The 16,302-nt window shown below is 49.5% G+C and overlaps 1 protein-coding gene across 1 annotated transcript in view; it reads right to left on the reverse strand.

The window, feature by feature from the left end:
* The window catches only part of SRRM3 (serine/arginine repetitive matrix 3), a 74,725-nt gene that overhangs the window by 20,281 nt on the left and 38,142 nt on the right, over nt 1-16,302 (reverse strand). The window contains exons 4-11 of the mRNA XM_084764616.1: nt 5,248-5,376; nt 5,089-5,169; nt 4,671-4,700; nt 3,419-3,481; nt 3,289-3,324; nt 1,774-1,824; nt 1,145-1,252; nt 514-691 (exon numbers count right to left, since the gene is read on the reverse strand). Coding sequence (XP_084620742.1) covers nt 514-691; nt 1,145-1,252; nt 1,774-1,824; nt 3,289-3,324; nt 3,419-3,481; nt 4,671-4,700; nt 5,089-5,169; nt 5,248-5,376 — 676 coding nt within the window. The remainder of the gene's footprint in view (nt 1-513; nt 692-1,144; nt 1,253-1,773; nt 1,825-3,288; nt 3,325-3,418; nt 3,482-4,670; nt 4,701-5,088; nt 5,170-5,247; nt 5,377-16,302) is intronic.

Raw genomic sequence — 16,302 nt, forward strand, 5'->3', positions numbered from 1 at the left:
ATGGAGGGAGTTAGGTGAGGGAAGGACTCAGTGAAAGGGTAAGTGCTTTGGTGTCACATGTCACATGACACCCACTGGAGTTTGAGTCACTTCTCTCTAGTTCCTGACTAACGCGTTTATAGTCCATGCCTGCTCCCGGAAAGCAAGAAACCTCGGTTCGCCCCGCCATGGCCTACCTCAGCTATTCCTAAGGTCAGGCCTTCTCTGACCTTCACTTTGCCCAGCATGAAAGTAGCCCAGGCCTGCAGGTGCCCACCCCCAACCCCTCACCAGACCACCAGGCCCCGGTGGCAACAACAGCCAAACGACATCCGACCGAGCAATCCAGGCGACTCCTGGAACCCGATGCCCCTTGCGGAGCACAGGTCGGAGGGCTGGGAAGGGAGAAAGCATCTGTGGGGGTCACCCAGTGACCCATCACGACCCCGCCCCTCCAGCTACCCGGCCCCACCCTGCACGGCGCAACCCGCGCAAGCAGCGAGGAGAATCCTCCGCAAAGCCAAGCGTACGTACATCGGGCGGGCTGTGCGCCGAGCCGGGGCGGCCCCCGTGCGCTCCGCTTCGCTGCCTGCTGCCTCCGTTCTGCTGGGGCGACCCCCATCCGCTGCCGCCCGATGGGGACGGCGACCGGCTCCCGCTGGATCGCTGGCTGCCTGTCTTCCGCCCGTCATCTCGATGTTTGGGGCTCAGCCTGGGAGAGCGGAGGAGTGGGGGGAAGCCCCCTCTGCAGGCGACCTGATTCCCAGCCCGAGCGAGCCAGCCTTGCACTGCCTCGACTTCCCACTTAGGCTCTTCCTCCAGGTGTGCATCAGCTTGCCTCTGGCTGATGAACTTTGGTTCTGAGCACTGGCCCCGCACCTCAGCCCTTAGGGTCGCAAACTTCTCTCCATCCTCGTGTTAAACCAAATACTTTTTTTTTTTTTTTGAGACAGTCTCGTGTAGCTCAGGCTGGCCTTCAACTCCACAGCTAGTCTAGAATGACCTTGAATTTCTGATCCCCGCCTCCTTCCATCTTTAAAGTACTAGCATTGTAGTGTGTAGGGGGGTGGGGTTTCGGGGGGAGGGGTTGCCAAACCTAGAGCTTAGTGCTCACCAGCCTGCCGCGAAGAATCGCCTTTTGAACCCGCCCCAGGGTTCAGCCTACCTGCTGGGTGATCCGGAATCGCTGTAGTGCGAGGACATGGAGGGGCTGTGAGAACTGACGCTGCTACGGTGGTGAGACCTTCGGCCCGGAGGAGACTCAGTGTGAGGCCTGGTGTGGGCAAGGGAACGGAGGGGTGTGGGTGAAAGGGTCAAAGGGCAGAAAGGATGGATGGCAAGGGGCACGGGTTCCACCAGTCCTAAGTGGCCATTGGCTCACTGGGCTTCCTCGGCGAATCTTTTTTTTTTTTTTTCCCGAGACAGGGTTTCTTTGTGTAGCCTTGGCTTTCCTAGACTCGCTTTGTAGACCAGGCTGGCCTCGAACTCACAGCGATCCGCCTGCCCCTGCCTCCCGAGTGCTGGGATTAAAGACATGCGCCACCAAGCCTGGCTTCTCTGCGAATCTTTTTATTTATTTTTTTTATTCTTTGGTTTTTTGAGACAGGGTTTTTCTGTGTAGCCTTGGCTGTCCTGGACTCACTTTGTAGACCAGGCTGGCCTCGATTCTCTGAGAATCTTAACTTGTCTGTCTAGCACGATTAGGGAGCTACCCTTTTTGGTTTGAGGTTAAGTTTAAGAGGTTAGTTTTGGGGTGCTAAAAGGCTAGGTTTGGAGGGCAGAGGGTGTGCTTACCTCTTGCGCTCTTTGTTTTTTTCCTTTCTTTTGCTCTTGAGGCTTCGAGATCTGCAGGAAGCAAAGACCCCAAATCTGAGTACAACGGAGGACCCGAGAGTGAGCATGGAGCGCTGGAGCCCCGCTGAGCTCAGGCGCAGAGCTAGGATTTGCTCTTCTCTCTGAGCCCTGAACCTCCCTGGCTGAGAGGACTCTAACCATCTCACCCCATAGGGTACAGCCAGGCTTCATGAAGAGGGGTGTGTATGCACGTGGTGCTGGGGGGCACTTAAGCAGGAGCTCTGCCACCGAGCTCTGCCCACACTTTCACCTTCCGCTTTTCATATCGACATTGTGTGAGCTCACTCCATCTCCCATCCCCCTCTGATACCACCAAATCCTTTCAAATCCGGAACAAATATAACAAACACCGAAATGTACTTCCTACAAAAGAAAAGGAGAGAAAAAAAAACCCGAATAGGAAACGATGGGGGTGGGGGTGGGGTGGGTGGGAGCAGCTCGGCTTGTTTTGGGCTTCAGTTTCGCCAGTAGCTGATGTTGCAGTTATCATCCTGGTAAGAGGGGCTGTACATAGGGCGGTGGCCACTAGGGGGCAGAAGAGGCACACGCTACCCATCCATCTTGGGAGGGAGCGAGGAGGGCAGAAGCGGGAAATTGGGGAAAAATATAAAGTGTAGAATGGAAGAGTTGTTTAGGCTTTTCTAAACAAACGGCCTTCAGTAAATTCCACCAAGGGTAGGGCCCGCAGACTCTGCGCCTGCTCAGGGCTACAGGGAGAGGGAATCTGGCTCCCAGGGTAAGGGTGCAACTGGCTCACATCTTTTGATGAGTTTTCTACTAGTTTATGCCTGGGTCCCCTTTTCCTCCAGGCATCCCTGAGGGCAGCACCATGGCCTGGCAGTCAGGCCTGTAGAGAGCTAGCAATTTATATGCCAGAAACTCCATCTTAGCCACAGCCTGGCCACCCCTTCCACCCGCCCCTCTAACTCCCTCCCCCCCAGCCCCCCACCCCCGTCCGCCCACCTTCTACACTCTAAGGCACCCCAGTTCACAGAGATGCTTTGGCCTGGCACGCCCCTTTCCCTGCAATTCAGGCTCCCGGATGCTTCCATCTTCCAAGAGAGCACCTCCAGACACTCTCTCTGGACACAGGACTTGCAGTTCTTTCTGGAAATTCTTGGGGGCTTTTACATGGAAGCTGAACGGAGGCAGGCAAAGGCTAGAAGCATCGCAAAAGGCCCGGCGGGCGTGGTGGGGCACGCTTTTAATCCCAGCACTCGGGAGGCAGAGGCAGGCAGATCCCTGTGAGTTCGAGGTCAGCCTGGTCTACAAGTGAGTCCAGGACAGCCAAGGCTACACAGAGAAACCCTGTCTCCTTTCCCCAAAAAAGCTTCTGGAGTGGAGGATAGAGCCAGACTGGACTCTGGGAACCTCCTCCCCCCCTCACTTCGGTGGCTTTGGTCCCTAAAGGAGACCAGGAACCTCTGTGTGACTGCCCAGAAAAGCAGGGCTCACCTGTATCGTCTCTTCCTCCGGGACCCAGAATCAGACCTGTGGGGGGGATAAGTTCTCCATGGGAAAGGGCTCCAGGGAGCACTGGCCAGGGTGTGGCCGGCTGTCGCGTGGGATGGAGAGGGCAAAATACCTGTCTCGACGGTGTTTCTTCACACTCCTCTTCTTCTTGCGCAGGGGGGAAGCGCTGCCACAGCTGTGGATACAGGGGTGGGCACTAGTGAGCTGGGCGTGGAGGGAAGGGGCTTGGGGTATGGAAGCTGGGAAGGGGTCTCAAGCTATGAAGCCCAAAGCCCATGGGATCCGAGTGGCAAGACTCCTAAAATTGCTGCCATTGCCTGTCCCTTTAGTCCCCTTTTTTTTTCCCCTTCATGTGTGTGTGCAGATGCCTGCATGTCTGCACATAGAGCCCAGAGGTCAACCTTGGGCATCATGTATGTGGTACTATCCACATAATATTTATTTCTTGTTCGTGTGCCCATGACAGGGTGCATACACGCAGCTCAGAAGTTCTCGTCTCCCACTGTGTAGGTCCTGGGGGCTCTGATCAGGTCATCAGGATTGGTTGCAGGTTTCTTTGCCTGCTGAGCCAACCTCCCCAGCCTCTGTGTTTTCTGAGTCAAGATTTTTCACTGGCTTCCAGAACTTGTTGACTTGGTTAGGTCGGCTGGCTAGTGAGCCTTGGGGATCCACCTGTGTCTGCCTCCTCAGTGCTGGGATTAGAAGCCTGTGCTGCACACTTGGCTAGTGTGTGTGTGTGTGTGTGTGTGTGTGTGTGTGTGTGTGTGTGTGTGTGTGTGTGTGTGTGTGTGTGTGTGTTCTAGGGGTCATACTCAGATCCTTGGGCTTTCAGAGCAAGCGCTCTACTGTCTCAACTGCTTCCACATGTCCTTTATGTTGTTTGCGTGGTTTTGATTTTTTGTTTTTTTGGGGGTCTTTGTTTGTTTTATGAGATAGAGTTTCTCTGTGTAGCCTTGGCTATCTTGGACTTTGTAGACCAGGTTGGCCTCAAACATATAGGTGCTTGGTTATTTTTTGCTTATTTTGGAGACAGGTCTTGCTGTGTGTGGCTCATCTAACCTTCCTCTTAAGATCACAAGAGTGTGCTCCCCAGTCATGTATAGAGGAAGGGGAAATGGCTTTTCTTACAATGGATTTTCTTACAATGCTGGAAATAGAGCCCAGGGCTTTGCATTAGGCAAACTCACCAAGGCTGAGCTATCTCCAACCCTTGGGATTTCTGTGCTGGGTATACAAACAGGGGCAGAGAGTCCAGCCTCTGAGGTGCCATGTCTTATCTCTGGAAGGTGGCCTTGGGTTCTTTCCCACCCACAGATGCTCCCACATTGTACCCCAGTCCCTGTGTCCCCAATCCCATCACTGACCTGCATTCTGACTCTAATCTCCTCTTTTTGCTGAGGGTGGATGCCAGAGAGAAAGGACAGACAGATGGACCCGGTTAGCTAGTGGCCCCAGCTTGTACCTCAGGACAGAGGGGGGGGACACAGAAATGGGGGAGTTGTAGTTGAGGCCAGGTAATGACCCCCTTCCCAGAAACACACACTTGGGATGGTGTTTGCATGAACCTTGGGGGGAATTGGTCTACCCACTGGGGCGGGGCTTAAAGCGGGGAGGGGCTTAGCGACTGGGCGGGACTAAGGTGGAGGGGTTAAGCCTCAAGAAAGGGAGAGCCGCAGCTTTAAATTTGTAGATCCCAAGTGTAGCGTTTGTGCCCCTGTGTGCCCAAGATGGGCACCCCAACGCTCCTCCCCGCCTCTCCCTGGGGCCATGCGCCGCTCTCACCGGCTCCTCCGATGACTGCCTTTCTTTTTCTTCTTCTTCTTGGGAGGGGGCGATGTGGAGCTGCTGGACCAGTGCTTGGTCCTGGGCGAGAAGGGGCGGCGGGGACGGTGAGGGAGGCGGCCCCGTGTTGCCCTCCCCTCCGCCGCGGCGGCCGCTCACCTGTACCCTCGGTGCCCGCGGTAGCAGGCGACCGGGCAGTCGCAATCCACCGGGCCATCGTCCTCATCGAACGGTGGATACTCCAGGCCGGGCTCCAAGCCTTCCATCCGCCGTGGAGTCTCTGCCACGCTAAGGAGAGACATAAACGTTGCCCATCTGCCTCCAAGGGTGGCCTTCCCGCTGCTGCAGCCAGGGCATGGTGCTGTGGCCTGGCCTGATGGCCTCTGGGTTATTTGAGGCTGGCGAGAGGGGGCTGTGTTTGGGACCGGAGGGCTTGCCATCCTCAGCCCTTGAAGGGTCTGAGGAAGACCTGAATAACCCAAACTCCAAGGCAGTGGTTTCCAAATGCGAAAGAAAACCTAAGCTTAGTAGCTCAGGCCAGTTCTATCAGCTATTAGGAATGCTGAGGCAGGAGGAGCTCAAGTTTAAGGCCTGCCTGATCAACCTAGATATGGATGAGTGAATGAATGACCGAATGAATGAATGAGGACGCAACTTCGAGGGCACTTGCCTAAAATTACCCAGGAAGGGCTTAGGTTCCTGGTGTCAGTTGTATAGTGCCTGACCTTTGGGAAAACCCTGAGTTCCATCTCCAGTAAAACACACACACACACACACACACACACACACACACACACACACACACACGCACCTTCCTCAAAACTAAAATAAAACAAAAAATTGGGAATGCAAAGTTGGCAAAGTGCTTGCCTAGCATTCATGAGGTCCCGGGTCCCATTTGCAACATATAAGCTGGCTGTGGGCAGGGCGCACCTATATATCCAGCACTTGGGAGGTATCGACCAGATCAGGAGCTCAAGGCCATCCTCTGATACTTATGAGTTCGCGGCCAGCCGGGTTACGAGGCAGCCTGACTCAAACAACGAAACAGCTGCATCTATCCCATCCATCAAACTCCTCCTTACCCCTCACCAAGTCTTCTCCCTAGGACGGTTAGCCCCCTTGTCCTATCCTGGTGGTCCCTACTGATGCGCCTTTCCCTTACTTGATTCCTTACACTTTCAAAGAGCCCCTCCCCCACCGCTGACATCTGCCTTTCTCCATCTCTGAGCGCCCCATTCCCTTGTACTTCCCCTCCCTCCTTCTTTCCTTCAGCCTCAGCCTCTGAAATATTCATGGCCACTCCTCACCCTCCCTCCCCTCCGAAGTCTCCAGAGGCCTTCTGCACTTCGAAGCTCCAGCTGCCGGCTGTCTCCATCAATCACGGCTGGCGCCGGAGGGGGAGGGTGGGAGCGTTAGCTCTCTGCCAGCCCCTGCTCTGTATCTCAGGACTCTCCACTTCACCCAGCAGGAGCCAGCCATTTCCGGTCCCTATTCCCAGCTCCTCTGCCGGGCCGGCCCCCACCCCCCCAGGCATCCTCAGCTGCAGATGTCTGGTTTGTTGATGATGTCTGGTCCTCAGAGACTCACAGGAGTCTTTTCCTGAGGGCTCTGTCCCTAAGCCTCTGTGTGACCTAGGACCAGGTTAGGCCCCTGGCCTCTTCTTCAACATAAGAATTCTTTGGCAAGACCGCCTAGCAGGCACACAGAGGAAGGGGGGGCAGGCTACCCTGATGAGACCTAATAGGTTGTCTGTCCCCAGACAGTAGGGGTAGGAGGGCCCCCCATCAGCAGTCTAGGGGGAGGGGACTAGGCAGAAGAGGGTGGGAGGGTGGGAATGGGAAGATAAAAGGGAGGGGATAATAATCGGTATATAACATTAGTAAATTATAATAAATAAAATATACATAAAATTTTTTTTTGGTGTTTTTTGAGACAGAATTTCCCTGTGTAGCCTTGGTTGTCTTAGACTCACTTTGTAGACTAGGCTAGCCTTGAACTCAAAGCAATCCACCTGCCTCTGCTTCAGTATGCCTACCTGTCATGTCATTGCCTACCTGCCGTGGGGGAGTGGCCCTGCCCAGTATATAAAAGGGCAGACCTACCTCACCTCTCCCTCTCTTCCTCTTCCTCTGACTCTTGTCTCTGTCTCCCTCTCTCTCTCTCTCTGGGGTACCCTTCCCTCTTTCCTTCTCTCCCCATGCTCATTTAATAACCCTCCTATAATCTAATATCTGCTGCCTGGTATCGTACCATTTTCTCATTATTAATTATAAAATTGGTGCCGTGACTCGGATACGAAACCCAGAGGACCATTCTGTTGTCTAAATTTCTTTTTCTAAGTACTGTCCTGCTCCCCCACTTCCCGCTGCCTGCCCAGAGCCACCTGTAAGGAAGCCAACCCAACCAGCTTTTCAAGCCTGCCACTGAGAATGTGATTCTAAGCTAAGTAAGGTAAATTTCTGCGGCTTTGCTTTCCCGTGGCTGGGCAGCATCCCCCTACAGATGGTGCCGTTCGTGGTGAACCCTGGTGTGGACTAGTGGACTTGCCAGACCGTCTACTATTGGTAAGTCAAGGCTCACCGCAGAGTGTGACCAATTTTTGGGACCCTCTGGTGCGAGTGACTTTCAGCTGGCTGAGTTCTATCAGCCACTTGCAGGTACCCACTCTGTTGCTATTGCTATGCTTGCTGCACAGGTTCACACCCTGCCCCCACCCCACCCCCAGGGTGCATTTTGGGTAACCCCCTAGGTTTGGGTTATTCCTGCCTCTCTAGAGCTAAGACAGGACCACTGAACTCAGGTACCCTGAGTCACTACAGCCTGGTAGCATTTAAATCTGCCCGCCACCGGTTCCTCACAACACATGACAGTCATCATGTTGATTCCAGATGGAGGGGGTGGAGCATTTGCCCTCCGTGCCATCTTTGAGGGCAGCCACATGACTGGCCACTATCTTCATTAAGGACAACCACATGACTAGCAGCCATCTTTTAGGACAACCATATGACTGCCACCGACTTCCTGTGGCGGCCCTGGCCCCTCTCCCTTTCCCACAGCACTGTCTCTACACTTCCTAGGTCCTGTCTGCCCGCAAGCGGACCAGGGAAGGCCAGGGCCGGAGTCAACCCCCTGCACACAGTGACTGGCTCCAGGCCTCGGAACCAGTGCTAGCTTTGCTAGTTCAGTAAATTGTGGGCTCAGAGAGTCAAATACGCCTGGCTCTCAACAAAAAATACAAAAATCGTCTTTGATTTCTTTTTCTGCTCTCAAAAAAAAAAATCATACAATTGTTTATTGGGTGTGATGTTTGAACCATATATAAAGCTTAAATTCTGTTTATTTCCTTTTAGATAAAAAAAAATTTTTTTTATTGTACCCTGGTTCAAAGTGTTTTGTATTTCAAGATTATGTTTTTACCCTGATCTAATTTATGTTTTTACTAATTCCTAGACAGCTGCCTTGGATTCAACTATAAGCTTCCTGGCTAATGAGTTTGATATGGTTTTTTAAATTATTCTATAATGTTCTGCTGTATTAATGGTCATTTCTTTACAATGCTAAAACTTGCTTGTTATGCTCCACCTTCATTCTCAAAGCCTAAAAATCACTGCCTGAAAACATGTTTAACTTCTTTTTCTAAAGAAACTGTTCTCGGGCTGGAAAGATAGCTCAGAGGTTAGGAGCACTGACTGCTATTCCGAAGGTCCTGAGTTCAATTCCCAGCAACCACATGGCAGCTCACAACCATCTATAATGAGACCTGATGTCCTCTCCTGGCGTGCTGGCAGAATACTGTATACATAACAAATAAATAAATCTTTAAAGAAACTGTTCTCTCTTTTTATGAATTGTGTTTATGTTTTTAAGGCTCCAACTCAACAGAGATAAAACGTAAACTCCTAGCTTTAATTATTAAGGTCTTGTAAATGATCAAGTCCTTTAACATGTATTTTTAGCCATGCTAAGAACCAATGTGATTAATTATATTTTCTAGGTCAAACGTAAAATGAGATTTTGTGTTTACAAAGTATAGTTTAGAGCAGATAACGAGATACAAAGATCGCTTGACTCAAATATGCTTACCCTCAAACTTGTCAGAGATCTGTTGAATATGGCATTTAACATGTGTGAATTTATTATAAAAAACCAGAGATTCCCAGATCATAACAGTAGTTCCCCAAGGTCTCAGAAGATTTGGACACAGTGGCAGGTGACTTCTACCCTGGATTGTGGCATCCTGAACTTTGAGCAAAACTGCTCCCAACGTCTCGCCCTCTGCTATGACTCAGCCTTACTGTGGACAAACTGGACACCCAGAGAGTCTCATGTTGCTGAATACAAGGTGAGTTCAGTCTCTTCCAGATTCACCTTCCACAGAAACAGCCTCTCGTCCTGTGTGCCTGATGCAAGACTGTCTCTGCCCATGGTGCCATGCTGCCACAAGAGACAACTGGGAAAACCGTCTATTTACTGGAATATGACTAACTAGTCATCTCTGTCATTTTTATTAATACAGGGTTACAATTTATCCTTCTCAGGTCTCTGATCACATTGACAGCTAAGCTGATGTTAGCTTGATATTTAAAAGGACAAACAGATTTGCCTTACTCACAGACCTCAGGTTAAAGATAAGCACGCTTCAGATTCCTTCCCATTCTTTTAGCTAAGGGACAATGACTACTCATAGCAATTTCACCCATCAGAAGTTCAAATTTAAAAAGAAAGCTTCTAAGAAAATATCGGAGGGTCCAAGAAGGTGTTTTAAGGTTGATACATGCAAGTTAAGAATGTTAGAAGGTCAGCTGGGCATGGTGGCACATGCCTTTAGTCCTAGCCCTTGGGAGGCAGAGGCAGTCGGATCCCTGTGGCTGTGAGTTCGAGGCCAGCCTGGTCCAAGACAGCCAAGGCTACACAGTGAAACCTTGTCTTGAAAAACAAAAAACAAAAAGAATGTTAGAAGGTCTAAAAAAAAAGAAAAAAAGTGTTCCAAGAAGGTGTTTTAAGGTTGGTAAGTGCAAGTTATAAATGTTGGAAGGTCTAAGAAAGTGTATTAAGGTTGATACATGCAAGTTAAGAATGTTACAAGGTCTAAGAAAGTGTTTCAAGTTGGTAAATGGAAGTTATGAAGGTCAACGTGTCTAAAGGGGCGCTTTAATTCTTCCTGTTGCTATGCTGTTGTATTAACTATTCAGAGTGTTGACACTGATCCCTGGAGCTCTGCTTTGCTAATCTAACTATGGTAAAACATCCCACTATACAATCTTATCAGAGGTGCAATATTTTAAATTTCCTTTTGTTTGTCTTTTTCTTAATATGTCTCTAAACAGAGGGAAGAAGCCCCTCTTTCATGATGTGGACTGATGCTAAAAATCAAGATCAAGTGAGCCTTTGCCCTTCTGCTCTACAGGAGACTTCTGTCTTCCTCATGTTACTGTTCCACAGATGTCAGGAAAGTTCCACAAGGCTTCTGCCTTCCCTAAGCTCACCTCAGAGTATTTGTAGTGTTGTGGTTTTTTAAAAAATTTATTCATTTATTATGTATACAATGTTCTGCCTGCATGTACACCTGCAGGCCAGAAGAGAGCATCAGATCTCATTATAGATGGTTATGAGCCACCATGAGGTTGCTGGGAATTGAACTCAGGACTTCTGGAAGAGCAGTCAGTGCCCTTAACCTCTGGAGCCATCTCTCCAGGCCCTGATTTTATATGTTCAAAAGCCATGTATGGTGGTACAGGCCTTTAATCCCAGCCCTTGACAGGCAGAGGCAGGTGGATCCCTATGAGTTCAAAGTCAGCCTGCTCTATGCAGTGAGACCCAGAACAGCCAGGGCTGCATAATAAGATCCTGTCTCAAAAACAGATGGACAAAACAGAAAAGCAAACAAACAAAACAGAAGGAAAAAGGAGAAGAGTAACCCACCAAGAATGAGGTGAGTTAAAACTGAGGCCAGCCTCAAGACTGATCCAGAGGGGAAGTAGCTCAGCTGTCACCCCCGCTGCTCAAGAGATAAGGCAGGGTGGTCACAAATTACAAACACCACGCTGGCCCTGACAGCCTTGGAGCCAGCACACAGAAATTTGGGGGTGATAGAGAGACCACTATGATCCTCTTTGCCTCCACAGAACCAAGCACCCCCATCCATCCTTTAATCCAAACCCCTCTGCTCTTCCTCATCCTGAAGCTAGTGGCTTCCTCCCAATCTGCCTCCCTCCGCTGACACGTCCAGCCCCCTTGAGTTCCATCACGTCCCACACAGCTCCGCAGCCACACACATGCCTGACGTGTAAAACACAGTCTTTAGGGAAACTTGTAAAATGTAAGGACATCACAAGTGGCTTGTGGGTGAGCTGGTGGGAGGAGGGAGTATCAGTTGATGCAGACCTGAATGCCGCCATGAAGGGTATTTAGAAAATCAAGTTGCTCCCTTCGGACAGCGCCTAACACAAGACCTTCCCGGCTTATGTGCACCATGTGCATGCAGTGCCTGTAGAGGCCAGAAGAGGGCGTTACATCCCTGGTGCGCGGGCGGGTGAGGGTGCGGTGGGGTGGGGTGGGACGGGGTGGGGATCCTGCTCAGGGAGAGCTGCAACAGTTTCTCCCAGAATTCAACTGGGTGCCAGAGACAGGATCTCTCACTGAACCTACCTCTCTAGTGCTTAGCTTGCAGATGCACGCCAGCACACACGGCACATATGGCTTTTATGCCACTGCTGAGAATCCAAATACAGCTTGTCCCACCTTGGAAACAAGCATTTGACCCACCGAAGCCACGGCCCCGATTTATCATCATCACGTTTAAGCTTTTACTTTTTGTGTTGTATAGCCTCATATTCTGAACACCGGACTTCGTTAACATTTTTTTTTTTTTTGCTCTTAAATCCATGTCTGTTACCCAGTTGATGGTTCGTTGTGTCTATGGGATGGGAGGATGGGAGTGTCTTCCCACCACAGAGGTGACCAACATAGGCATAGACAATCGGCTATGAAGTAAAAAGGTATATTGGGGGCAGATGCAGTTGCACTCACCTGTGATCCAGCATTTGGGAGGTGGAGGCAGGAGGATCAGGAGTTGAAGGTCAGCAAGCTGGAGGCCAGTCTAGGTTACCTGAAACCCATTCTCAAAGAAACTACAGAGGGGAAATGGGGAGATGGCTCAGTTGGTAAAGTGGTTCCCGTGCAAGCAAGAGGACCCAGGTTCGATCCCAGCACCCATATAAAAAGCTGGGTGTAGGAGTGTGTGCTCATGTGACTCCAAGCATGGAGGAGAAAGAGACAGGGCAGTCTTTGGAATGTGCTGGCCAGCCAGTCTAGCCTAATGGTGAGCTCCCAGCCAGTGAGAGTCTGTTTCAAAAAATAGGTTAGATGGGAATTGAGGAAGATACCTAGTGTTGATCTCTGGTCCCACACATATGTCCACACACACATACACATACATACACACGCATGGAAGGTTGCTCCTCACTGGCTGTTCTTCATACCAACTTTTTTTTTCCTAATCAAAAAGAGACTTTGGGGGATAATTTTTATTACACATATTTATTTATGTATTTAGTTTTGATTTTTCGAGACAAGGTTTCTCTGTGTAGCCTTGGCTGTCCTGGACTCGCTTTGTAGACCAGGCTGGCCTCGAACTCACAGTGATCTGCCGGCCTCTGCCTCCCAAGTGCTAGGATTAAAGGTGTGCACCATCACGCCCAGCTTATTACATATAATTATTTATTTATTTATTTATTTATTTATTTATTTATATATAGGGTGTGTGTGTGTTTGTAGGTGCATGTGCGTGCATGCACGCATGCATGTGGTGTGTGAGCCTGTGTGCTACAATGTGCCTGTAGAGTCAGAGGATGGCTTGCTGGATTTTATTCTCTTTATCTGCTATGTGGGTCCTAGAGATCAAACTCATAGCATCAGGCTTAATAGCAAACACCTTTACCCACTGAGCCGTTTCCATGACAGGTATGCTGACACTTTGGTTACTTAACTGGCTTTCTTTTTCATTTTTTTCAACTACTTATTTGTTTCTTTGTTTGTCTATATGAGTGTTCTATTTGCATGTACGACATAAGAGGGCATCAAATCCCATTATAGATGGTCATGAGCCACCATGTGGTTACTGGGAATTGAACTCTGGACCTCTAGAAGAGCAGACAGTGCTCTTAACCGCTGAGCCATCTCTCCAGCTCCAACTGGCTTTACTTTCCATTAGCCAGGAGCATATTAGCTCAACCAGCAGGTGAGTGAGCTGGGGCAGTGGTGGGATTCCGGGCAAAGGGCCTTCTTTTATGCTCATCCGCTCAGCCATCATGCCACCTGGCCTTACAGTGGGCTTGAATGGTGGTAGAAACAGGGGTGGATGGGGCCTGCATTCTTTTATCCCGTGCTCCACAGTGCAGGGCAAACATTGATCCTATGTCTATTATGATAATTGCTAGTGCGGGTGCCAGACAGTATTTTGAACACTTTCCATGTATTTATCTCATTTAATCATTGAGTATTCAGAACAAGACTTTGACATGGGAACTGTCATTAAAATTCTATCTTACAGATAAAAATGATGAGGTTCAGAGAGGCCACACTACGTCTAAAATTAGACGTGTTGAGAAAATGACGAGACTTTGTTCACACTGTGTTGGGAAATAGCTTGTAAACACTGCCTCTGTCAGCCTGCTTACCCAAACACTTTGCTATATTATATAACCACGAAACTTTGTTTTGTTTTGTTTTTTGGTTTTTTGTTTGTTTGTTTGTTTGTTTCACTTTTCTTTGTTTTTGAAACAGACTGCCTGGCTGGTGAGATGGCTTAAAAGGTAAAGGTGCTTGCAGCCAAGTCTAATGACCCGAGTTCAATCCCTGGTGCTCAAATGGTGAAAAGAGAGAGTTGATGCCGCCACATGCATGCCATGGAGCACGCACATATACACATACGTACAGACAGACAGACAGATGGAGCATGCACATTTACACATATGTACAGACAGACAGACAGATGGAGCATGCACATTTACACAGACATACATACAGACAGACAGATGGAACATGCACATTTACACAGACAGACAGACAGATGGAGCATGCACATTTACACATACATACAGACAGACAGATGGAACATGCACATTTACACATACATACAGACAGACAGACAGATGGAGCATGCACATTTACATAGACAGACAGGCAGATGGAGCATGCACATTTATACGTACATACATACATATGGAGCATGCACATTTACACATACAGACAGATAGACAGACAGATGGAGCATGCACATTTACACATATGTACAGACAGACAGACAGATAGAACATGCACATTTACACAGACAGACAGACAGATGGAGCATGCACATTTATACATACATACAAACATACATACATACATATGGAGTATGCACATTTATACATAATACATACATATATACAGACAGACAGACAGACATACAGATGGAACGCTCACATTTACACACACACACACACACAGAACAGAAAATCAAAATATGAATAGGTAGGCTATGGGAGGAGGTGGACATTTGGGAGGCGGGGCCAGTTGAAGGAACGTCTTTGATGGACATATCTCGTCTTTCTCCCTTCCTGTCTGGCAGTTTCTGGCCTCAGTGATGTGTGCCATCCATTCCGACATGCTTCCTCTGCCCCAGTGAGTTAAAGCTCTGATAAATGTGTCACAGGATGACAGGTCTGGAAAGGTAGCAAACACACTGTGTTCCCACCCCAGCCAGCCATCCTCTAAAAGGAAACGTCTCCAAACAACATTCTGCTTCCTGCCAATAGCCTTCTCCTGGCTTCCGGCTTTTGTCAGGCCAGTTCTGGACATGGCAGCTGGTATAGGGCTCTCACAGGAGTCTAGAGAGAGGATTGTCACAAGAAAGGACCATGCATATCAGCTGGTCAACACGGGGGCCAAGAGGGTTCGCTTTCTAGGGGTGATTTTCCCCCTCTGTTGTGAAGCCAGTGTGAACTCATAGTAACCCCCAGACATGCAGAGGGTGGAGCCGCTTCAGTCTGGGTCTGCCTTCATTGTTTAAAAAAATTTTTTAAATTAGATTTATTTGTTTTATTTTATGTGCAAGTGTCTTGCCTGCCTGTTTCTATGTGCACTGGGTACATGGTTGGTGCCCACAGAGGTCAGAAGAGGTCATCAGGTCTCCTAAACTGGACTTAGGGACAGCTATGAACCACCACGTGGGCGCCAGGAATGGGACCTGAGTCCTCTGGAAGAGCACCATGTGTCCCCCAACCACTGAGCCAACTCTCCAACCACCTACTCTTGTTTAACCATAGGGGCTTCCAAATTTGGGGGTAGGAGTATATTTACGTGGTAGAGAATTTACCTAACAGGTCCCTAAAACACTAGTCTAAAATTCATGGAAAGTCAAGCCTGGAGGGCAACGTATAAATGCAGGGACTCAGGGCTTTATAGAGCCTGAAGGAAACCCTAAAGTTAGCTAGCAGAATGGAGGTAGCCCGGAAGATGGGAATAAGTCAAAGACCATCGAGCGTAGCAGTCATGTGTGCTTGCTTTGGGCCAGCTCTTCATCCTCACGCTTATGTTTGTTTATGTTTTTCTCATGCTGGGGGACAGAAACCCGAGTGTCCTGCATGCTATACAAGGGATGTACAGCTGGACCACACCTTCAGAGCCTTTACTGGGGTGAGGAGATGGATTCCAGGCAAGTACTCCACAGCCGGTTCATACTCCAGCCCTTCGCTGGGGGATCCTAGGCGAGTGCTTTACCACTGGGCTAGCGTCCAGGCCCAACAAGCCTATGAGGTGTGTATCGGGACCTGCATTTTAACTATAAAGGTATGAAGAGTCAGAGAAGGCCAGGGTCTGCCCAAGTCATACAGCCGAGGTTGTGGTGCAGCAGGGATCCAGAGACCAGGATGTTCACTTTGGACTTAGAGATTTCGACAGATGGATGGAGCATCTATCTCTCTTCCCTACACGCCAAAGATGTGAAAAGTGGCCCAGACGCCGGGTGCCTAGGAAGGTGTGCGGCCGGACAATGGCAATGCCTTCCTCATCTTTATCCTTTAGCGATAGTGGGCCTCAGACTCACTAACAAACTCGCTTTCAGCACCACGGACAGCCGACAGTCTTTGGGCGGCTCTGCACATCTTGGTGTGTGTGGCTGTTGCAGTTCTATTACTAAATGCCTTTATCACTGTTTTATGCGCGAGCGTG

The sequence above is a fragment of the Acomys minous genome, assembly GCF_964271855.1.
Source record: "Acomys minous genome assembly, chromosome: 16".
Lineage (NCBI taxonomy): Eukaryota > Metazoa > Chordata > Mammalia > Rodentia > Muridae > Acomys > Acomys minous.